The 17,593-nt window shown below is 37.7% G+C and overlaps 1 protein-coding gene across 9 annotated transcripts in view; it reads left to right on the top strand.

Annotated features, from left to right (window-relative positions):
• Positions 1-17,593, top strand: part of mark2b (MAP/microtubule affinity-regulating kinase 2b) — a 65,162-nt gene that overhangs the window by 24,064 nt on the left and 23,505 nt on the right. For 7 of the 9 annotated variants that reach the window (XM_028037303.1, XM_028037305.1, XM_028037299.1 and 4 more), the window contains 14 exons: positions 430-600; positions 2,188-2,241; positions 4,891-4,939; positions 5,130-5,195; positions 5,436-5,506; positions 6,677-6,733; positions 8,550-8,786; positions 10,086-10,205; positions 11,481-11,583; positions 11,687-11,799; positions 11,965-12,039; positions 13,025-13,082; positions 13,395-13,546; positions 16,652-16,746. In XM_028037303.1, the coding sequence (XP_027893104.1) occupies positions 430-600; positions 2,188-2,241; positions 4,891-4,939; positions 5,130-5,195; positions 5,436-5,506; positions 6,677-6,733; positions 8,550-8,786; positions 10,086-10,205; positions 11,481-11,583; positions 11,687-11,799; positions 11,965-12,039; positions 13,025-13,082; positions 13,395-13,546; positions 16,652-16,746 (1,421 nt within the window). The remainder of the gene's footprint in view (positions 1-429; positions 601-2,187; positions 2,242-4,890; positions 4,940-5,129; positions 5,196-5,435; positions 5,507-6,676; positions 6,734-8,549; positions 8,787-10,085; positions 10,206-11,480; positions 11,584-11,686; positions 11,800-11,964; positions 12,040-13,024; positions 13,083-13,394; positions 13,547-16,651; positions 16,747-17,593) is intronic. The other 2 variants (XM_028037308.1, XM_028037302.1) reach the window with 1 other exon arrangement.

Genomic DNA, 17,593 nt, shown 5'->3' with positions numbered 1-17,593 from the left:
CCTCTTCAGAAATTGGTACATTTTCATATTCATCCTTGAATCCTTATTTTCAACCCCACAAGGTTTGCAAAAATGTCAAAGTAGTTCAGTTTCACACAACCTGTTTAAACTAGGAGACTTATGTTATTGATGTTGTTTAATGAACAGGTAAAGACTCATTTGAAATCACTGCTTTTACACATTTAAGCAAGGTTGTAACTTTAGTCAAAGTTAGCATTAGCATCTGGAGAAAAAAGAAAACATCTGGATCGAAAGCCCTTCCACCATTGACCAATCAATTATCATATGCCAGACTTTTGTTTTCCATATTCAGGATTACTTAAAGTAAGCCTGCGATGAAAGATAATTAAATTTGGAGTTTTTGTCTGCATGTTTGTTTATTTTCACATCCCATCACACCGCCTGACTCTTCCTCATCTGTTTCTGCAGGAGCAGAAGTCTTCAACTGGTCGATACAGCATGTCGCGATGTCCGAACTCGGGGTCCACGGCCACGTCAGACGAACAGCCGCACATCGGCAACTACCGGTTACTGAAAACCATCGGCAAAGGCAACTTCGCCAAGGTCAAACTGGCACGACACGTCCTCACTTCAAAAGAGGTGAGCCTAAGCACACTCCTGCAAATCGCTTCATTCGGATCATCTGGTTTTATGATTATATTTGCTTGAATTGATTTTAAACCACAATCTGTGTTGTTAAGGAAAAAATCTAATCATCATTGATGAATAATCCATTTCAGGAATGACTTGTCTGCATTATTTTAGAGTCAAAGAAGAAATAACATTTTCAGTTTCATGTTTTAGGAATCATTGCTTATAAAACATGAGAGTGCCGCCACAGAAATTAGTGTCAATCAAAGGTAGCATTTGAAATGTCCTGCATTATTGTGAAGAAGAGGTGTAAGGCATAAAGTTGCAATTATGTCAAAGTGTTGAAAGTGCAGGAAAATCTCTAAAAATTGGTAATCAACCCTACAACAGTAGGAATATCAGATACTAATATCAACCCAAATTTGTACATGGGTCCAAAACAAACTTTCGTTTTGGAAATCTTCTTTAAAACCAAATTCTTTTATGTCTTTTTGTGATATAAAGGACATTAACAAATCTAAACCTGATAATTTGATGTCTTATCTCAGGAAACATTGTAAAATAAAACCAAAAAAAATCCCACAAGGCTAAGTTTTATTTGATGCTATGGTAAAAGTAGGAGTTGATGGTTGATGTTTGGCTGAGTCCTCAGCGTTGGACTGGATTCCTGGTTGCTAAGGATACCGAAAGGCTTTCAGACTTGGTACAGAGCAAGTTTGATCTGATGTAAAGCTTTGCACAGCTTTTTGTGCATCGGCTGCTGCAGATTGTATCAGCATTGTGAGGCTGAACAGTAAAGCCCGAATGCTTCTGGTTTCCTCTGAACCACAGCTGTGATGTAAGGTGGCGGTCTGTCCCTTTAAGAGGTAAAATCTGAGCCCTTGTTGGACTCCGGTCCAATGCCCAGTTGAGTCAGCTGTTGTTTTTTTTTTCTTTCTTTCTTTCCTATGTGAGAAAGAGTGCAGTGGGCGGGCTCTGTCAATATGTGACAGGCTTGTGCCTGACACCCTGATAACACTCCACGTGACCTGCTGGCACACAAAGAAAACAAGGGAGTCAGACAAGCACAACCAGAAAGAGGACTGAAAGAAAGACGTTAGTTGACAGAAATATCAGGCAGAAGTAGACCTCCCTGTTCTGTTTCCTTCTGAAGAGCTGATTCTTTGTTGCCCTGCCTTTGTGCTCGGCTCTTTTGTTCTTGTTCAGCTCTCATTTGAAATCCCTCCCATTTCTCAATTTTGTTTAGTTTTCTCCTCCCGTTTCATTCCTTTTTCATCTTTGTCTCCTTTGGTGGATTATAAACTGTAGACCTGATTATTGGTTGGAGCCAAAACCATCCTTCATCTCCTCGTGTTGTGTGTGTCTGTGTGTGTTTCACTCTGTTTTGTCTTATTATGCAACCGTGTTGTGCTGTGGTTGTGTGCTCATGCTGCAGGACTGTATCGTTCCAGCGATATGTGTCTGAAAAGATAACAGTGCGAGTCTATTTGTGTGTGCTCTGCTGTCACAGAATGGTTTTTCTAAGTGAGATTCAACAGTGTAATAAATGGAAAGAAAGGCGCAATGATCAGCTCACACGTTTTGTTTTGCTTCCAGGTGGCTGTAAAGATCATAGATAAGACGCAGCTCAACTCCTCCAGTTTGCAAAAGGTGGGTCTCCTAAACTCCCCAACACACACACACACGCACACACAGGGAAAATCTTTAAAGCACACTCCCTCTTTTCCCTTTTTTCTCAGAAGTCACTCTTCCTGCCCCACATGTCCTCCTTTCTCCCTCTCTGCTCGACTTGTCTGAAGTGGTCCAGTTTTCAGAGAGAGTTTTAATTACGGGAAACAAGCTGCAATTACTTCCTTTGATCGTGGCAGGGTGGGGTCTGTCCACTTAAACAGACACGGCCCAGCCTCGCGCGCAGACACACACACACACATCATGCGCTCCTCTAACGTCTCCATCCACCGACGCAGGCCATAAAATAGACACTTGTATCCAAATACAGACACCAGGCACAAAATGTAGAGGCAGCACAGTGGTGGAGATGAAGTAAATCATTTACAGTAAGTCACATGGCTCCTGCGGATGCAGTTAAGTCCTCTAGTTGATGAACTAGATTGAACGTCGTCTCCTAATCGGAGAAATAAAAGTGGCAATAGTGGGTTTTTTGTGGCTCGTGGCATAAAGTTAAATATAAAAATATATATATGTATATATTCTGTTAAAACAGATGTTTTTACTTAAATATTTTAATCTCTTCATTTAGTAAACACCTTTAATTTGAACAGAACGCCATCTAGGCTGTTTCTTTCATGTGTTTCTTGAGCTAGATCAGTGTACCTCACTCACTCTACACAATAACATTCAAAACTATTCACACTCCTTGAATTTTAAAGGGGACCTATTGATCAAAATTTGCATTTTGGTCACTTTTATACTTTCATTTTGGTCTCAACTGCTTCTAAGAACAGCCCGAGCAATAAAAAAAACTAGGTTGTTTTTGTTGTCTGGAAAATGAGCCGTTTAAAAAACCTCCTGATGAGTCACAATAGATGGGTACCGTTACCTAGCAACCCAAGCTGAGCTCCAGCACGTTTAGTCAGCAGGGTTTACCGTTGAATACGCAATGGCTGCTGGGAAAGACAAGTGTTTTGTTGTTGACTTATCATCCAGAAACCACCTGCTTCACTGCGTTTTTTTTGATTGTGCAGGAGGCTCCACTTCTGCTTTTCAAATATATTTGATTGTATATCTACACATCTGTTTGCAGCCATTATTATATGCAAGTGTAAACCTGTTCCAGGAGACATAAAAGGTCGTCTCCGCCCAGGTGTCAAGTAACAGGTTCTCCATTCATCTCCATTTAGAGAAAATCAACCCCTTATCATGATACTGCCACCACCATGTTTCACTGTGGGCATGGTGTATATAGGAAGCTTCTGGCGGAACGTGCCAAAAAGTGAAAATGTTGACGATGTCTTTACACTTTTTCAGTGCATCGTTTAAGAAATGTTTCACAGACTTTGTTTTGGAGTTGATCATCTGTTTTTAGAGTGTTATGCACTGAAAAAAGAGAATGTTGTTCCAGTTAAATAGCTGAAATTGGTCAAAAGTAATTGAATTAAGTTTATCCAAGTTAATTTATTTGTTTAAATTAACAACTTAATAAACTTGGATAACCTTAATTCAGTTACTTGTAACCAATTAATATATTTAATTTGGATCATCTGTTCACTTTTTTTTAGTGTGCATGATGACTAAATGCATATTAACAAAAGGAAGAGCTTTATTGACTTCAAAGGATGTCTTATATAACACAATTTCACGTTTATTCATGCCTTGGCACATAATTATCACCCAGCTTAATTACAGTATAGTTGTATCATAAAAGAGCAGACCAGATATTATCCTATCACTCTAATTAGCAGACTGATTACTATAAAAGAGGGCAAATGGCCTTGATATCGCATTGGTTACCTTCAAGGATTATAATATTTAAATTTTAGACCTGTGGTCAGGGAAAGCCTCAGATCTTTTACCACATTGGGAACTAGTCAGTTCTTAAAAACTGGGTGGAGAGATTGATACCTACTACATCTGGATGAGCAGCAGATGTTCTGGATATAATGTAAATCTTAAGGCTTTTTATTTTTATTTTATTAAAAGCCTATGAAACTTGTCTTTAATTTTTCTTTACTAGCTCACAGAAACTGAATGGATCACACAGGTTACAGAAAATATCAGTTGTTTGTCCTAAGAAAAATAGTTACTTTAGCTACATTTTTATTAATTTTTTTCCTGATTGTAAGTTAATATATTCAAGTCAAACATTCCTGAGTTTTATTGACTCATTTACAGCAGATAATACAAGCAGTATAACTTGAATCTTGAGCGTTTCTTATTCCACCCTATGTTTATAAACAGGAACTAGATGTTTGCTTTCTTTCTCTCCTGCAAATATTTCCATTATAGACATTCTGGAAAGCCTGGAAAACTCTGGAATAAGTCAAGAATCATCCACATTTGGATTAGGATTAAAAAGAAATATGTTTTTGCCTTTATACACTGCCCAATTATCTCTCCATTAATTATTAACTTTCATCTTTTATACTTTTAAAATCTGTTAAATAGTCTGAGAACCCTGGAGGTTTGTGCCTGGATGATGATGATTAAAATAAAATTAGTTTGAACCGTAGATTTAAATGACTCGATGTGTAGAAAACAAGCGGACCCAACAGTCCTGCGCCGTCGCTCTGTGTCGTGCGATGCGCTGATTGACGACTTGTTTGTTTGTGTTTGTTGCAGCTCTTCCGAGAGGTGAGAATCATGAAGATGCTGAACCATCCCAACATAGGTGAGTCACCCTGAAGCACCGCAGTCCGTTCTGTCGTCAATCGCTGAGAAATAATCACACCTGATTGATCTTTCAAGGTCATGACATCTACTTGAGAGAGAGTCTACATCCTGTGCTTTTTTTTTTTTGTTTATCTTCTCTCTCTTCCTCCTTTTTTAAAAAAAAAATTTGTTCTTTTTCCTGCCTCCAGTCAAGCTTTTTGAGGTGATAGAGACGGAGAAGACTTTGTACCTGGTAATGGAGTACGCCAGCGGAGGTAAGCACACGTCTCTGTGAAATTATTGACCCAGCAGCTTGGATCTCTGCCTGTTACATAACCAGCTATCTAACAGAAAGTAATTAATGTTTTGGGCTGTTCCCTCCTCTGAATCAGTGCTGGGATTAAGGGTTTAGTCTTTTACCCACTGAAAAATAAGTCTAAAAAAGAACTGGACATTTCAACTGTACAGCTTTTGGTTGCAGCACTAAATCTTTTTGCCATTTTCTTTTCTCTCAGGAGAGGTCTTTGATTATCTGGTGGCCCACGGCAGGATGAAGGAAAAAGAAGCACGTGCCAAATTCAGACAGGTGAAGATCCTCGTTTTTGAAACGTTTTTTTATCTTGGTTTTTATTTAAAGGAAACTGCAGTACCTTGTGAAGTATTCATTCTCAAATCCTTTCACATTTAATCAACAATCGTCGCATTAATAGCATCATATTAATAGCTTTTAATGGCAATGTGATATTTTGGATTTTGTTTAGGGGCTTGGAATTAAAAAGAGAAGGGATGCAAGTTCACACCATACATTTCAGATGTTTAGTTTGTAAAAAAAATTTAAATTATTTTATCATCCTCATTCCATGTCCCAGTTTTTTAAGTTTTGTTGTCTTTCACAAATCAGTGACAGACACTGATTATTACTAAAGCTGGAAAAGTTTGGGATTTGAATTCACAGTTTTTCAAGTCTGGATATAGAAAAAAAATATATATGCATTTCCAGACTTCTGTATTCTGTATCCCATCTTTTTAAAAGAGAACTAATTCTCTTTTCTTTTTCTAATTCATTTTCTGTCCCACCTCATGCCTTTCCTCTCCTTTTTTCTTGTTTCCCATTTTATGGGCTCAAAATTAACTTTTTGTTAAAAAATTTTTACCAAAATGTTTTTCTTTTTTTCATTTTTCTTTACCAAATTTGATTTCCTGATTTATTTTATTTTGTTTTTTTTCTTCTCTCGCTTTCTTTTCTTAAAAAGAAACTCCACGTGACAGAAAATATTTTCAAAAACCTTATTTTATTGCAATCATTTTTTCTGTGAGTTTTTTCAGTGAATTTAAATATTTAGAAGCTAAAAAACCGAGTTTGCCAAACAAGATGTTAGCTTTGGGCGCGCTGACATCACTCTGAACTATAGAAACACAAGGAGGTCATTGGTGGAAAAGAAAAATATGATTTTCCTAAAATTATATTTCCAAAAACAAAATTGGATGAATCGATAAATTCGATGTATCGCCCTAGTTCTAGAGGTATGAATACTTTTGCAAGACACTGTCCAGGAAATGGCGTTGCATGAATTGAAGCTTCTTTTTTTTTCAGCGGCATTTCTGTGACAAACCTCGAGTGTATTCTTGTTCCTCATAAATGCTTCCTGATTAATTCCTAATGAAGCATTCTGCCGTTTACTTAATTATGCAACTCTTTCACCCTGAACGCCTTGTTGTCCTCTCTCTCCCTTTCACCCACTTTGTCACCCTCCAGATTGTGTCAGCAGTGCAGTATTGTCATCAGAAATGTATAGTACACAGAGACCTCAAGGTGAGCACACACACACACACACACACACACACACACACACACACACACACGTACGTGTTACTGAATGAGCGATTTTCTGTGTGAAATGAAGCATCCCCATCTCTCTGAACACATTAATCCTCATATGATTTTAATTTTGGATTAAGCGCTGCCCCCCTCCAACAAGTGGAAGATGATGTAACCTCTCCGTGTTCTCATCCATGTCTCTCTTTTTGATCGCCACATTTTGTCCGTTTTAGGAAAATTGTTTGGGTTATTTTGGTTTGATTCACAGAATTTGGGGGCAAAACCTCCGCCGCAGCTTTGCACACACCAATCCGATCCTCAGGGTCGTTTCAGTTCATCATATTATGGCTCTTTTTAAATCCTCTTATTGTGCCAGAAGGCAGACGTGTAGACATTATTGTGATTACTGCCACAATAACCTCAAAGAAACCCCCCACCCCTGGGTCCCACACTGAGGCAGAACTCAATGTTTTGCTTTTCAAGAATGTTTAGTCTTCTAAAACTAAAAGGGTATGAAGTGTTTACAAGTTTTCTAAACTTTGTAATCATTAAAAGAAACAAAACAAAGAATGCAGAAAATATGAATATATATTTAAAGCTGAGAATGTTCATTATGTGATATTTTTCTTCTTGTTCTGAACTATATTTTAGATAAACAAAAAATTATTTTAGTTATTGATTTTTCTGATAATGAATCAGATAAAAACAATTGACAGCAGTTTTTTTTATACAATACCAGAAATGCATTAAAAGATGCAAATACACAAATCAGCCTTAAACATTTCAGCTGTTCTACTTTTATATTTAAATGATAATTTCTCAATTATCTTCTGTTGAGATTTTGTAAAACTAGCAACAGAATGATATTTTTAGGTAAATCTACAGGCATATAAAACAGCATGTTTGTCACCTTTGCTAACTTTTTAAAAATGCTCCATCAATGTTTAAATCTTCCCTTTTACATCATCTATTGAAAGAAGCTGCTTTAGCTCATTCTGAGTTTATATTTCTTAATATTTGACTTCATATTTCAACTTTTTTTCTTTTAGTCTTCTAAATCAGTTGGTCTCTTCACACACATCCATATTTATTAGCATTAAAAAAACAAGTCAGCATAAATAAAGTCTTAATTATGTTGCTTTCAAAGTAATTGGATCAAGTTAGAAATGTTTTTGTGTCACAGTTTTGTTGTAATAGTGTGAAGCCTCAGGGGGATTGACGGGTTTTCCCACCAGAATCCCACCTGGTGCCGTTAAAAAGAGCAGAAATTGCTCTCATTCATTTTGGGATCAGAGCTCTGAGACGATGTCCGTTTTGTAGTTGATGCTCATTCACCCAGAAACGCACAGAAGCTGCCGAGCATTCAGAGCAAGTGAAAAGGAGAGCACACCTGTTGCTAGGCAACCCAGCCTCCTTACGCGGTGGTTCACTTCAGGCTTAAAGATAAAAAGGCGCACATAAGCACCGGCAGCTCACTTTGCCTCAGACCATCACTTTGAAAGCACGTGTTTGATCCAACATTATTATTATTATTATTATTATTATTATTATTTTCAGTCTTTAACAAATACTATTATAGTTTTTTAAACTCATTTGCAATGCAGTGAGACTCTCTCTGCTGTCACAGTTTGCATGGAAGAAGAGGAATGAAAGACTTAGTCTAAATAAATCATTTAGATAAAGTAGAGTAAAAATAATCAGCTTAATTTCTAGCTTGATGCACTTTTTGGACAAACGAACCCTCTTCTGTGCCTCACTTTTTGGTCCATCTGTCTCCTCCTCCTCTGTTCCCACGCCTCTCTGACTGCAGGCAGAAAACCTGCTGCTGGACGCAGATATGAACATCAAGATAGCAGATTTTGGCTTCAGTAATGAATTTACATTGGGGAACAAACTGGACACTTTCTGTGGCTCCCCGCCCTACGCCGCTCCGGAGCTCTTCCAGGGCAAGAAGTACGACGGGCCCGAAGTGGACGTCTGGAGCCTGGGGGTCATCCTCTACACGTTGGTCAGCGGCTCACTGCCCTTCGACGGACAAAACCTCAAGGTTGGGACGGGAAGACTTTTTTGGTTTTGTTTTTGTGTTTTCTGTGCGTTACACAATCAGACGTCTGCGTTCGGTGGGCGGTTGCTGGATTTATCAGGCTAGTTTCTAGCTTGATGCACTAGAAACTAGCCTTCTAGTTTCTGCTCCGTTTGACCCACTAAATTCAAAATGAGGAGATGTGGAGCAAACTGGATAAAGGGCCGGACACATTTTTAAAATTTAGTCTTCATTGCAGTTGCACGCTGCAAAATACAAAATATTGCCAACTATTTGTCTGGTTTCTAGTGCAAACATCTTTGTGAAACTGAAATAAGACTTTGAAGAAAAAGGTCTTGTTCCATTGGCGCATTATTTCACTTACAAGACAACTTTCCAATGCTATAAGTGAAATAATCTGACAATGAAATTTGAACTTTTTTTCATCAATATTAATGAATGATTGACCCTAAAATAAACTCCTACATCTTACTGAAAAGTTTCTGTTAAGAAACTTTTGTCTTATTTCAAGTGTACTAAGATATTTCCACTTGAAACTAGACCAAAAAAAATGCTAAATTTCACTGAAAAATTTAGACACTTTAAATTTTTCTATTTTAATGTGAAAAATGTTCACTTTCAGAAAAAGTTAATTAAATCCTATTAACACAGATATAGTAATTGATGATATTTGTACCTTTTTTTGCTGAACATTTACATATTAAACAAAAATAACAAAAAGGAAAAACAATCACAAAAAACAGAAAAAAGACCAACAAACACTTAATGTTGGTTATATTTAAAAATACAAATTGATTACGTTTTAATATTTTACTTTTTTTTAATAATCAGTTTGCATAAATTTTTGATTTGTAATCCATGACTTTGTGTCACATAAAGGTGATACAATGGTGACCTTGAGTTTCACTTCCTACTGTTGACCACATGTGGGTTCGAAGAGCCACAATCTGGGCTTGTGTGGATTCTAGATATTGCTGCATATTTAACAATAAAAAAAACATAACTCTTTTGAATCTTTCTAATTTTACTTTCTTGGTTCTTTTCATATTGTATGTAAAAGCCAGAAAATTTTAACTCTATTAACAGCTTCTGGTTGTAAAGTAATTGTCCAAACACTTAAGGAGTACATTAAAAATCAGTTTTTAAAGTGATTTTTTGTCTTCTACTTAGACAGATTCCCTTGTTTCTTTTCAAGTAAACACAATTTTTAAAACCTGTCTGAACAGACCTGATTGCCTGGTTAAAGATGGACTAAATATGTTGAATTAACCCTTAACTTTTGATGCTCTTGTTGCTGTGCAGGAGTTGAGAGAGCGCGTGCTGCGTGGTAAATACAGGATTCCTTTCTACATGTCCACTGACTGTGAGAACTTGCTGAAGAAGTTCCTGATCCTAAACCCTTCCAAAAGAGGCAGCCTCGAGGTATGCAGACATGCACTAATTTAAAAGCACAAAACACGCAGCTACTACAGCAGTAAACAGGAAATCCCACTAATCATGACTATTAAACATGTTACATAAAGCTGAATTATTATTAAACACTGCATACAACCAGAGTTTGTTGCACAAACACTGTGATGTGGTAAACCTAGATTGTTTCATCAGCTGCATGTGACTTTGTTACTAAAGTGTAAAGTGATTTTTAAAGGCATAGTGAACACATGCTAGGTTCAGTTTTATGTCAATGCTGCTAACTGGAAAACAGCGGGACTTTTGTTTCAAGAACAAAATGATACTAAGGAAGCAGGGGGGATGATTCTGATTGCATTTCAAAGCTTTTTTTGTTATAACAGCAGGAATGAGGCATTTAGGTTCACACAAAGATAAAGAAAAGAAGTATTAAGAATGTATACAGGGTTTTTACGGGTGCTTTCGAGGTTTGAAAAGTAATTTCTTTCTGGTTCAAGTCTTTGAAGGTGATTGATATTCAAACTGCACAGTTTTGTAATAAAGTGCAACCTAATGCTTGATTAAAACACTAAATGTGAAAAATGTTATTTACAGTTGAAACAAGATATTTCCATACACAAAATAAAATAAAATAAAATCGCTGTCTGTAGTTAATCAACTAGTTTTTCTTTTAGATTAGTTAGAATCACCAAAATTATTTTTATTTGCTAAATGCTAGACAAATTAGCAAGAGATTTTTTTCATAAAGTTCTTTGTATACTGTGTTGAAGAATTTAATTTGAGCAGGCAGGTCATTTATGTTGGCACAGTTTGTTTGGATTGATTTAGTGTAATGAATATTTATAATTCCTAATGGCTCAATGACTTATTGATCGGTGTAATTGGTATAATTAATCATGTTTACCTGATATTTTATACGGTAAACATGATTAAAATTTAGGGATTTCTTTGTTTAGTTCTGACTAGTATCTGCACAGGGTGTGTGTCAGATAATTTTCAAAACACAAAAATTTGTCTTGAAACTTTTTATCTCCAAAGTGCGTTGTAGAAAATGTTTGAGACTTACCTTAAAAATGCTTGAATGCTGGATTTTACTGTAGGAAAAATGTAAGAACCCTGGTTAAACACATGGTTTTTTGGGAGCAGGAATGGTTATGAAATTTATCAGATACTGGGAGGAAGGATCTGAGGTAATGCTTCATTGTGCACTTAGGATGCAGCAGTTTATTTTATTCCATTTAACAAACATTGTCATCCTGTATGTTGTTGTTTTTGTTTTTATCCCAGCAGCAGATAATGAGGGACCGATGGATGAATGTGGGCTACGAAGAGGACGAACTCAAACCCTACATCGAACCTCTGCCAGATTACAAAGACCCCAGGAGAACAGGTACATAGCAGATCCACTTATCTGTCCCCTTTCACATAGAGGGTTATGGTTACATAAGGAGCACAGAGTTTTAATAGTGAATGATCTGTGTTGTTGTGTGCAGAGAAAATGTTGCGGATGGGATATTCTCAGGAAGAGATCCAGGATTCTCTGTTGAACCAGAAGTACAATGAAGTGATGGCGACGTTCCTGCTTCTGGACTATAGGAACTCTGAGGTACTGACCTCTTCTCATGCTCATACACCAACCCTTTGTTCTCTGTTTTGTTTTGTAATAGTGACTTAGTAACTCCTTTCAGTATTTACATAAAAACATAAGAGCACCACTAGTCTTTTTTGTGTTTGTGTCTCAGTGCCTGATGATGTTTTTCCTTCTCCTCAGCTGGATGAATTACCCCTCAAACCAAGGCCAGGAAGTGATCTAAGCAACATAAATGCCCCCTCTCCACCTCACAAGGTACAAATACACATATTAATGCTGCTACTGTTTTATTTTTACCTCTAAATCACACCTTTCCTCTTTGTAATTTCTGAATATATGGGCATTAAAGAACATGGAGGCAGTGGACTGGGGCTCTTTCTATAAAAATGTAAACAAATTCAGTGGCTCCAGCAGTAAACCTCAATAATTTGCATTTGCATGTTCATTTGTGTAATTAGCTTAATCTTTAATATTAGTGAAATGCTGCAAACATTTGACAATAGACTAAAATAGTTAGTTTGCGTTATTTTTTTTGCTTGTTTTCCCTGTCCAAGTGTTTTTATCAATATGTTTTGAAAGGGAACTCTGTTTTGTTGACATTTATAATCCATTTTATTTAATAGTTTTATAGTTTTGTTTATTTATTTTGGATATTTAAAATGTGTTCCAGGTCCTGGGTTAAATATTCTTAAAGTTTTTTCTATTTTATGGTGTACTTTCATAACTATAGTTAAAAATGACAATATTATCATGTATCGCAGTAATTTCTGGGACAATTTAGGTCCAGCAAAATTTATCTTGACAGGCCTAGTTATACAAAAAACTAGGCTTTTATTATTATTTTTTTTTTGTACCCCTCCAGGGGGTCTTTTGTGGGCTCTAGTGTCCCTTATATGATAGTAGGCTGACAGGAAATGGGGAAGGAGAGGGGGGAAGACATGCGGCAAATATCGTCGGGTCCGGGAGTCAAACCCGCAACGGCCTCGTTGAGGACTGAAAGCCTCCAAATATGGGTCGCGCTATCCCCTTCGCCACCACGGCACGCCCGCCTTTATTATTTTTAAAACTATTTTCTGTTTTTCTTTACTTACTTTTACATGATCAAATCATTTCCTGCACCTGTGACATCCCATAGGAACTTCAGTTTGGTTAAAAAACAACAGCAGCACAATAGTTCGACAGTATTATCTCATTGTTACATTGTACTTGGCTAATTTGTTCCTTCGTTCCCTCTTCACAGGTACAGCGCAGCGTGTCGTCCAACCCGAAGCCTCAGAATCGCAGAACCACTGACCAGAGTGAGGCTGGTTTTTGATCAGAGTTCATTAAAGCTGATATGTGAAGGGGAGAAATGTGAATTGGGACAATACTACCAGGAAATTAGCAGGTTTAGCTATCTGGTTGTTTGAAAAACAAATAAGCTCATCTTTGTGAGTCTTTTTGATTTTTATTCTGTCCAGTTTTATGAGTGAAGCATTTATTTTGTAGATACATTTAGTCGTGTTGTGGAAAACATTTAAGTTAAGTAGAAATTGGTGTGATCCTAGACAAATGAGCTGCAGCTCGTTAAAACTGATGTTGCGTCTGACTCCGACTCTGTCTTCTCATAGGCTCCTCCTACTCGAAGAGGGGAGGTCAGTCCGACAACCGCTCTACAGCAGAGGATTCTGGGAGGAAAGGTTCTTCAGGCAGCTCCACCACCAAGGTGGGGGCCAGCCCTCTGGTCTCATCGGATCGTAAAAAGAGCGCCACGCCTTCCACTGTAAGACCTGCCAAACGCCGTGCTCTAATGAAACGACGAAAATAAATGAACTACATCCTTTCATTTATGTGTTTTACTTAAACAGCAATACCAGAATAGAGATGTTTTCTGATTATTTGTTGTTTCTTTAACATTGCTTCAATGTTTCTCAAGAGATCCACTCTACTGCTTTAAAACAAAATGTGAAAAACTGTTTGGGAAAAAATGTTTACAGAGAAAAAAGATTCAGGACATTTAATGTGTCCGATTAAAATCCTTTCCTTTTTTTTTTCCAAATTCATTTGAATACAATCCAGTCATAAGAACACATTCAAATCTAAATACAGTCCACTTTTTTTTTTTTTTTTTAGAGAATTTACACTTTTATTATTTTTACAGAGCAATAATACAGCCATACATCAATGGTACATAACACAAATGTTGACAATATGAAGTTTTCCATAAAATAAACATCTTAGTATGATATCCTACGACCTCAGCATCACACCCGCAGACCCATCACCATACAACCCTAAAATAAGGATACACTTTGGGCGGGATAGCTAAACACCATATGCCAAGAGACAAACTTGTTGAGCTTATTTACATCAACAGAGCTTCTGCTGGCCCCCAGCGCAGGCTAAAAGTGGTTTTTTGGAGTCTTAATGAGTAGGTCATCTGTTCCCTTTTATACAATTCCCTTACCTTTTGAACCCATAAGTCATAAGAAGGTGGTTCCAACTGCATCCACCTGATTGTAATGCATTTCAGGGCTGCTGTAAAAAGGACATTTAACAGATATACTTTGGTCCGTCCTTGCAGACCATCTGGTATAATACCAAGTAACGCAACTGTAACATCCTTTGGTATAACGTCCGTGAAGATTTGGTTTATAGCCCTGTACACCTCATCCCAAAGGTTTTGCAGTTTGGGGCATGACCAAGAAATGTGTGTATGATTGGGGACCGCTGAGCCACAGTTTCTCCAACACAAGCTTGGTACTTTAGGATCCATCTTGGCAACTACATCTGGGGTCCTGAAATATCTGCTAATAATTTTCCATTTATATTCCCGCCACGTATTTGAGTTTGTAACTCGATGTGCCTCAGTCCAAACTCCCTCCCATGTTTCGTCAGAGATTATTTTGGCCTCCCATCTTTGGTTTGTCCACGTGGGTTCGTTAAGATTTATTGACAGAAATACAGTATATAACTTTGCTATCAATTTTTATCCCCTCCCCCTTTCTGGTAATGGATTAGGAGGTTTTCTATTGTTGTGGGATTTAGTACTCCTTCCCAGTCCCTGTGTGCAGACAAAAAAGAGCGCAACTGTAAATATCTAAAGAAATCACTTTTCTGGAGATGAAAATGCCTACATAACTCTTCAAATGACATAAGGTTGTTCCCATCGATCAACTGATGAAGGAATGTAAGCCTCTGTTCAGCCCTACTGTCCACTTTTTGATTATAAAGTGGCAGTTAGTAAATGACTGTCCAATAAACCATGTTGTGAAACTGTAGAGGATTAATTTTTTTTCAAAAGAAAAAAAACGGATTCATACATCACTATAAGAAGCAGATATAGGAAAAAAAAAAACACAGAAGCATTAAGTCAGGAATACTTTCCATGGTTCTGTCAATGGCCAGGGATTAAAACAGCTTAAGAACAAAGTAGGGCTGAAACGATTAATCATGATGAATCGCGTATTGAAACGATTTTCAGCTAAATTAGTAATAAATTAATTATTAACTGACTACACAGACTCAAAAAATGCCTACAATAGTACAAACATTTTGCATTTAAGATGAAAAACCTTATTTGTAAATATGTTCTACTAAGAACTCCTCAAGTGGCGGTTTTAGTTAAAATTCTGTAAAAAAAAAAAAGAAAACCTCCTAATAAGCAACTTTTGCTTCGAATTGTTTGAAAAAATATTAAACATATCAACCTTACTTAGACTGTATTGATAAGTCAAAAAAAAAAACGGCTGTACTTTTCACATGCAGATTTTTTTTTACCTTCCTGCAAATGATCAAGCGTACACTAAAGCATTTTGGGCAATAAAATGTGTTTTCCTTGAAAAATTTCAATTATTTATTTCCATTTTTTTTATATTGTAAAAGATGAGCTTAAATGGTTAAATTAAAAAACCAACAGAAAGTGCCAATTTTATTTATCCGATAAATCGATGGAATAAATGATTACTAAAATAACCAGTAACTGCAGCGTTGGAACAAAACACTGAGCCTGGTATCAGCCAGGAGCAATGTCTTCAGATAGAGAGAGGACAAAACGTTACTGCCAGCAATGGCTCCTTAGCAGCTCTGTCTAAAAATATAAACTTTCTATGGGAAAGGAAAGCAAACAGAGTAGATAAAGTAAGAGAAACTAAAGTACAAGGCCATGCATACTTTCCATGAAGAGAGGATAGAGTTTTAAGCAGCAATGGTTCTTTCCAATGTAAATCAATAACGATGTATATCGCAATCGACACGTGATCAATATCAATCCAGTAGAATATTCAATCATTTCACTGAACTCTGATCCAGAACCGTACAGCATTCTGGGGGATGTAGGCAGACGAAAGGTTTTAGCTGTTCAACCTCTCTCAACTAGCTAAGCAAGGTTGGTGGAATCAACCAACTTGCCCACCCTTAGTGACCTAGCAACAACTCACTCACCCTTTGGTTACTTAGCAACAGCCAGTTGAGTAACTTTGCGCAGCAGCAGTTTCAGGTTTCACCACCGTGCGTCATAACTGCTTAAAAATAGAAAACAACAACTTGGAGTGAAAACTCAAAGGTCACGCAACCAGTTTGGCAGTATTTCATATATTTAAAAAAAACCTAATAAATAATTATTGATACTGACTGATATGAAACTCTCATACCGTCACGTTTTTCAGCTATATTGTCCATCCGTAAAATAGCCACTCAACTGCTTATAAGCATTGTGTCGGGTGTAGAAATGCTGTTATTTCTCTGTATCAGTCATTAAGCTGCCATTACCACAGTGCAGAACCTCCAGTGTATTTCAGTGAATTGTATTCCAATATGGAAATAAGATTGACATGAAAGGCGACCAGTCACTCTGGTTTTAACATTTCTATCATCTGTCCGTCTGCAGAATAGCATCCTCTCCACCGGTACCAGCCGCAGTCGGAACTCTCCGCTGGCTGAGAGAGCCACGCTTGGCACTGGCATTCAGAACGGCAAGGACAGGTACACAAACACACCCCACGCTCGCAAAATGACGAGGTTTCTAACAAACCCCGGTACAAACACCCGCATACAGCAATCGAAAGGCAGCCGGTGCCGTTTCCCCGCCGCTACACGCCGAGCAGGAGCGCGCTCACACCAGTTTGTGAATGAAGCTGCCCCTCAGCCACGTCGCTAACTGATCCCCAGACCTTGGCTGGTGCTCTGCAGAGTGCTGCCAGCTGGCGCAGGGAGGGGTAAGCCCTCCTGGACTCCAAAATCAGGCCCTCCTGGGAATTTAGGCCAGACCTCCAGTAGATTACAGATTTCCCCCATGTTGCTGACATGGAGGCCCGGCAGTCAGGACGGGGAGCTTGAGGGAACTGGACAGTAAAAGGAATCACAAGACTATAATATTAGGCTATAAAACCGGCTTCCCATGTTCTTCCTCTGGGATTGGGATACTCCCTCTCATTTTACTCTTTCTAAATTTAGCTCATGCTTCAAACTCTTTCTTCTCAGTTGCTTCAGACTTTTCCAGTTTGGACAAAAAAATAAAAACGTCTTTTGTCTGCACTGGAACTACAAATTGATAATCGAAAGCAAATATTTGCCCAAATCGTCATTAAATTTCCCAACTCATTCATGTCCTCACATGCAGCTCATGCTTAACCAGCCATACGCTTTGTGTGCTTTCTCATGAGCTTTAAACATTAAGCCAAAACATAATCCCGACTGCGACGGCGTTCATGGTTCATAACTGCTTTATTACTGTTCATGTTGTCGCTCTCAAATTACCCCTTTCGGTGCCAGCAGCGCTTTATCTACAGTAGCAGAAATTCAGCTGAATCTGTGCTCAGGCACTGACGCA

Source organism: Xiphophorus couchianus, chromosome 14, assembly GCF_001444195.1.
Source record: "Xiphophorus couchianus chromosome 14, X_couchianus-1.0, whole genome shotgun sequence".
NCBI classification, from domain to species: domain Eukaryota; kingdom Metazoa; phylum Chordata; class Actinopteri; order Cyprinodontiformes; family Poeciliidae; genus Xiphophorus; species Xiphophorus couchianus.
Note: the sequence above shows the minus strand (reverse complement) of the source record. Positions and strands in the feature narration are given on the sequence as shown.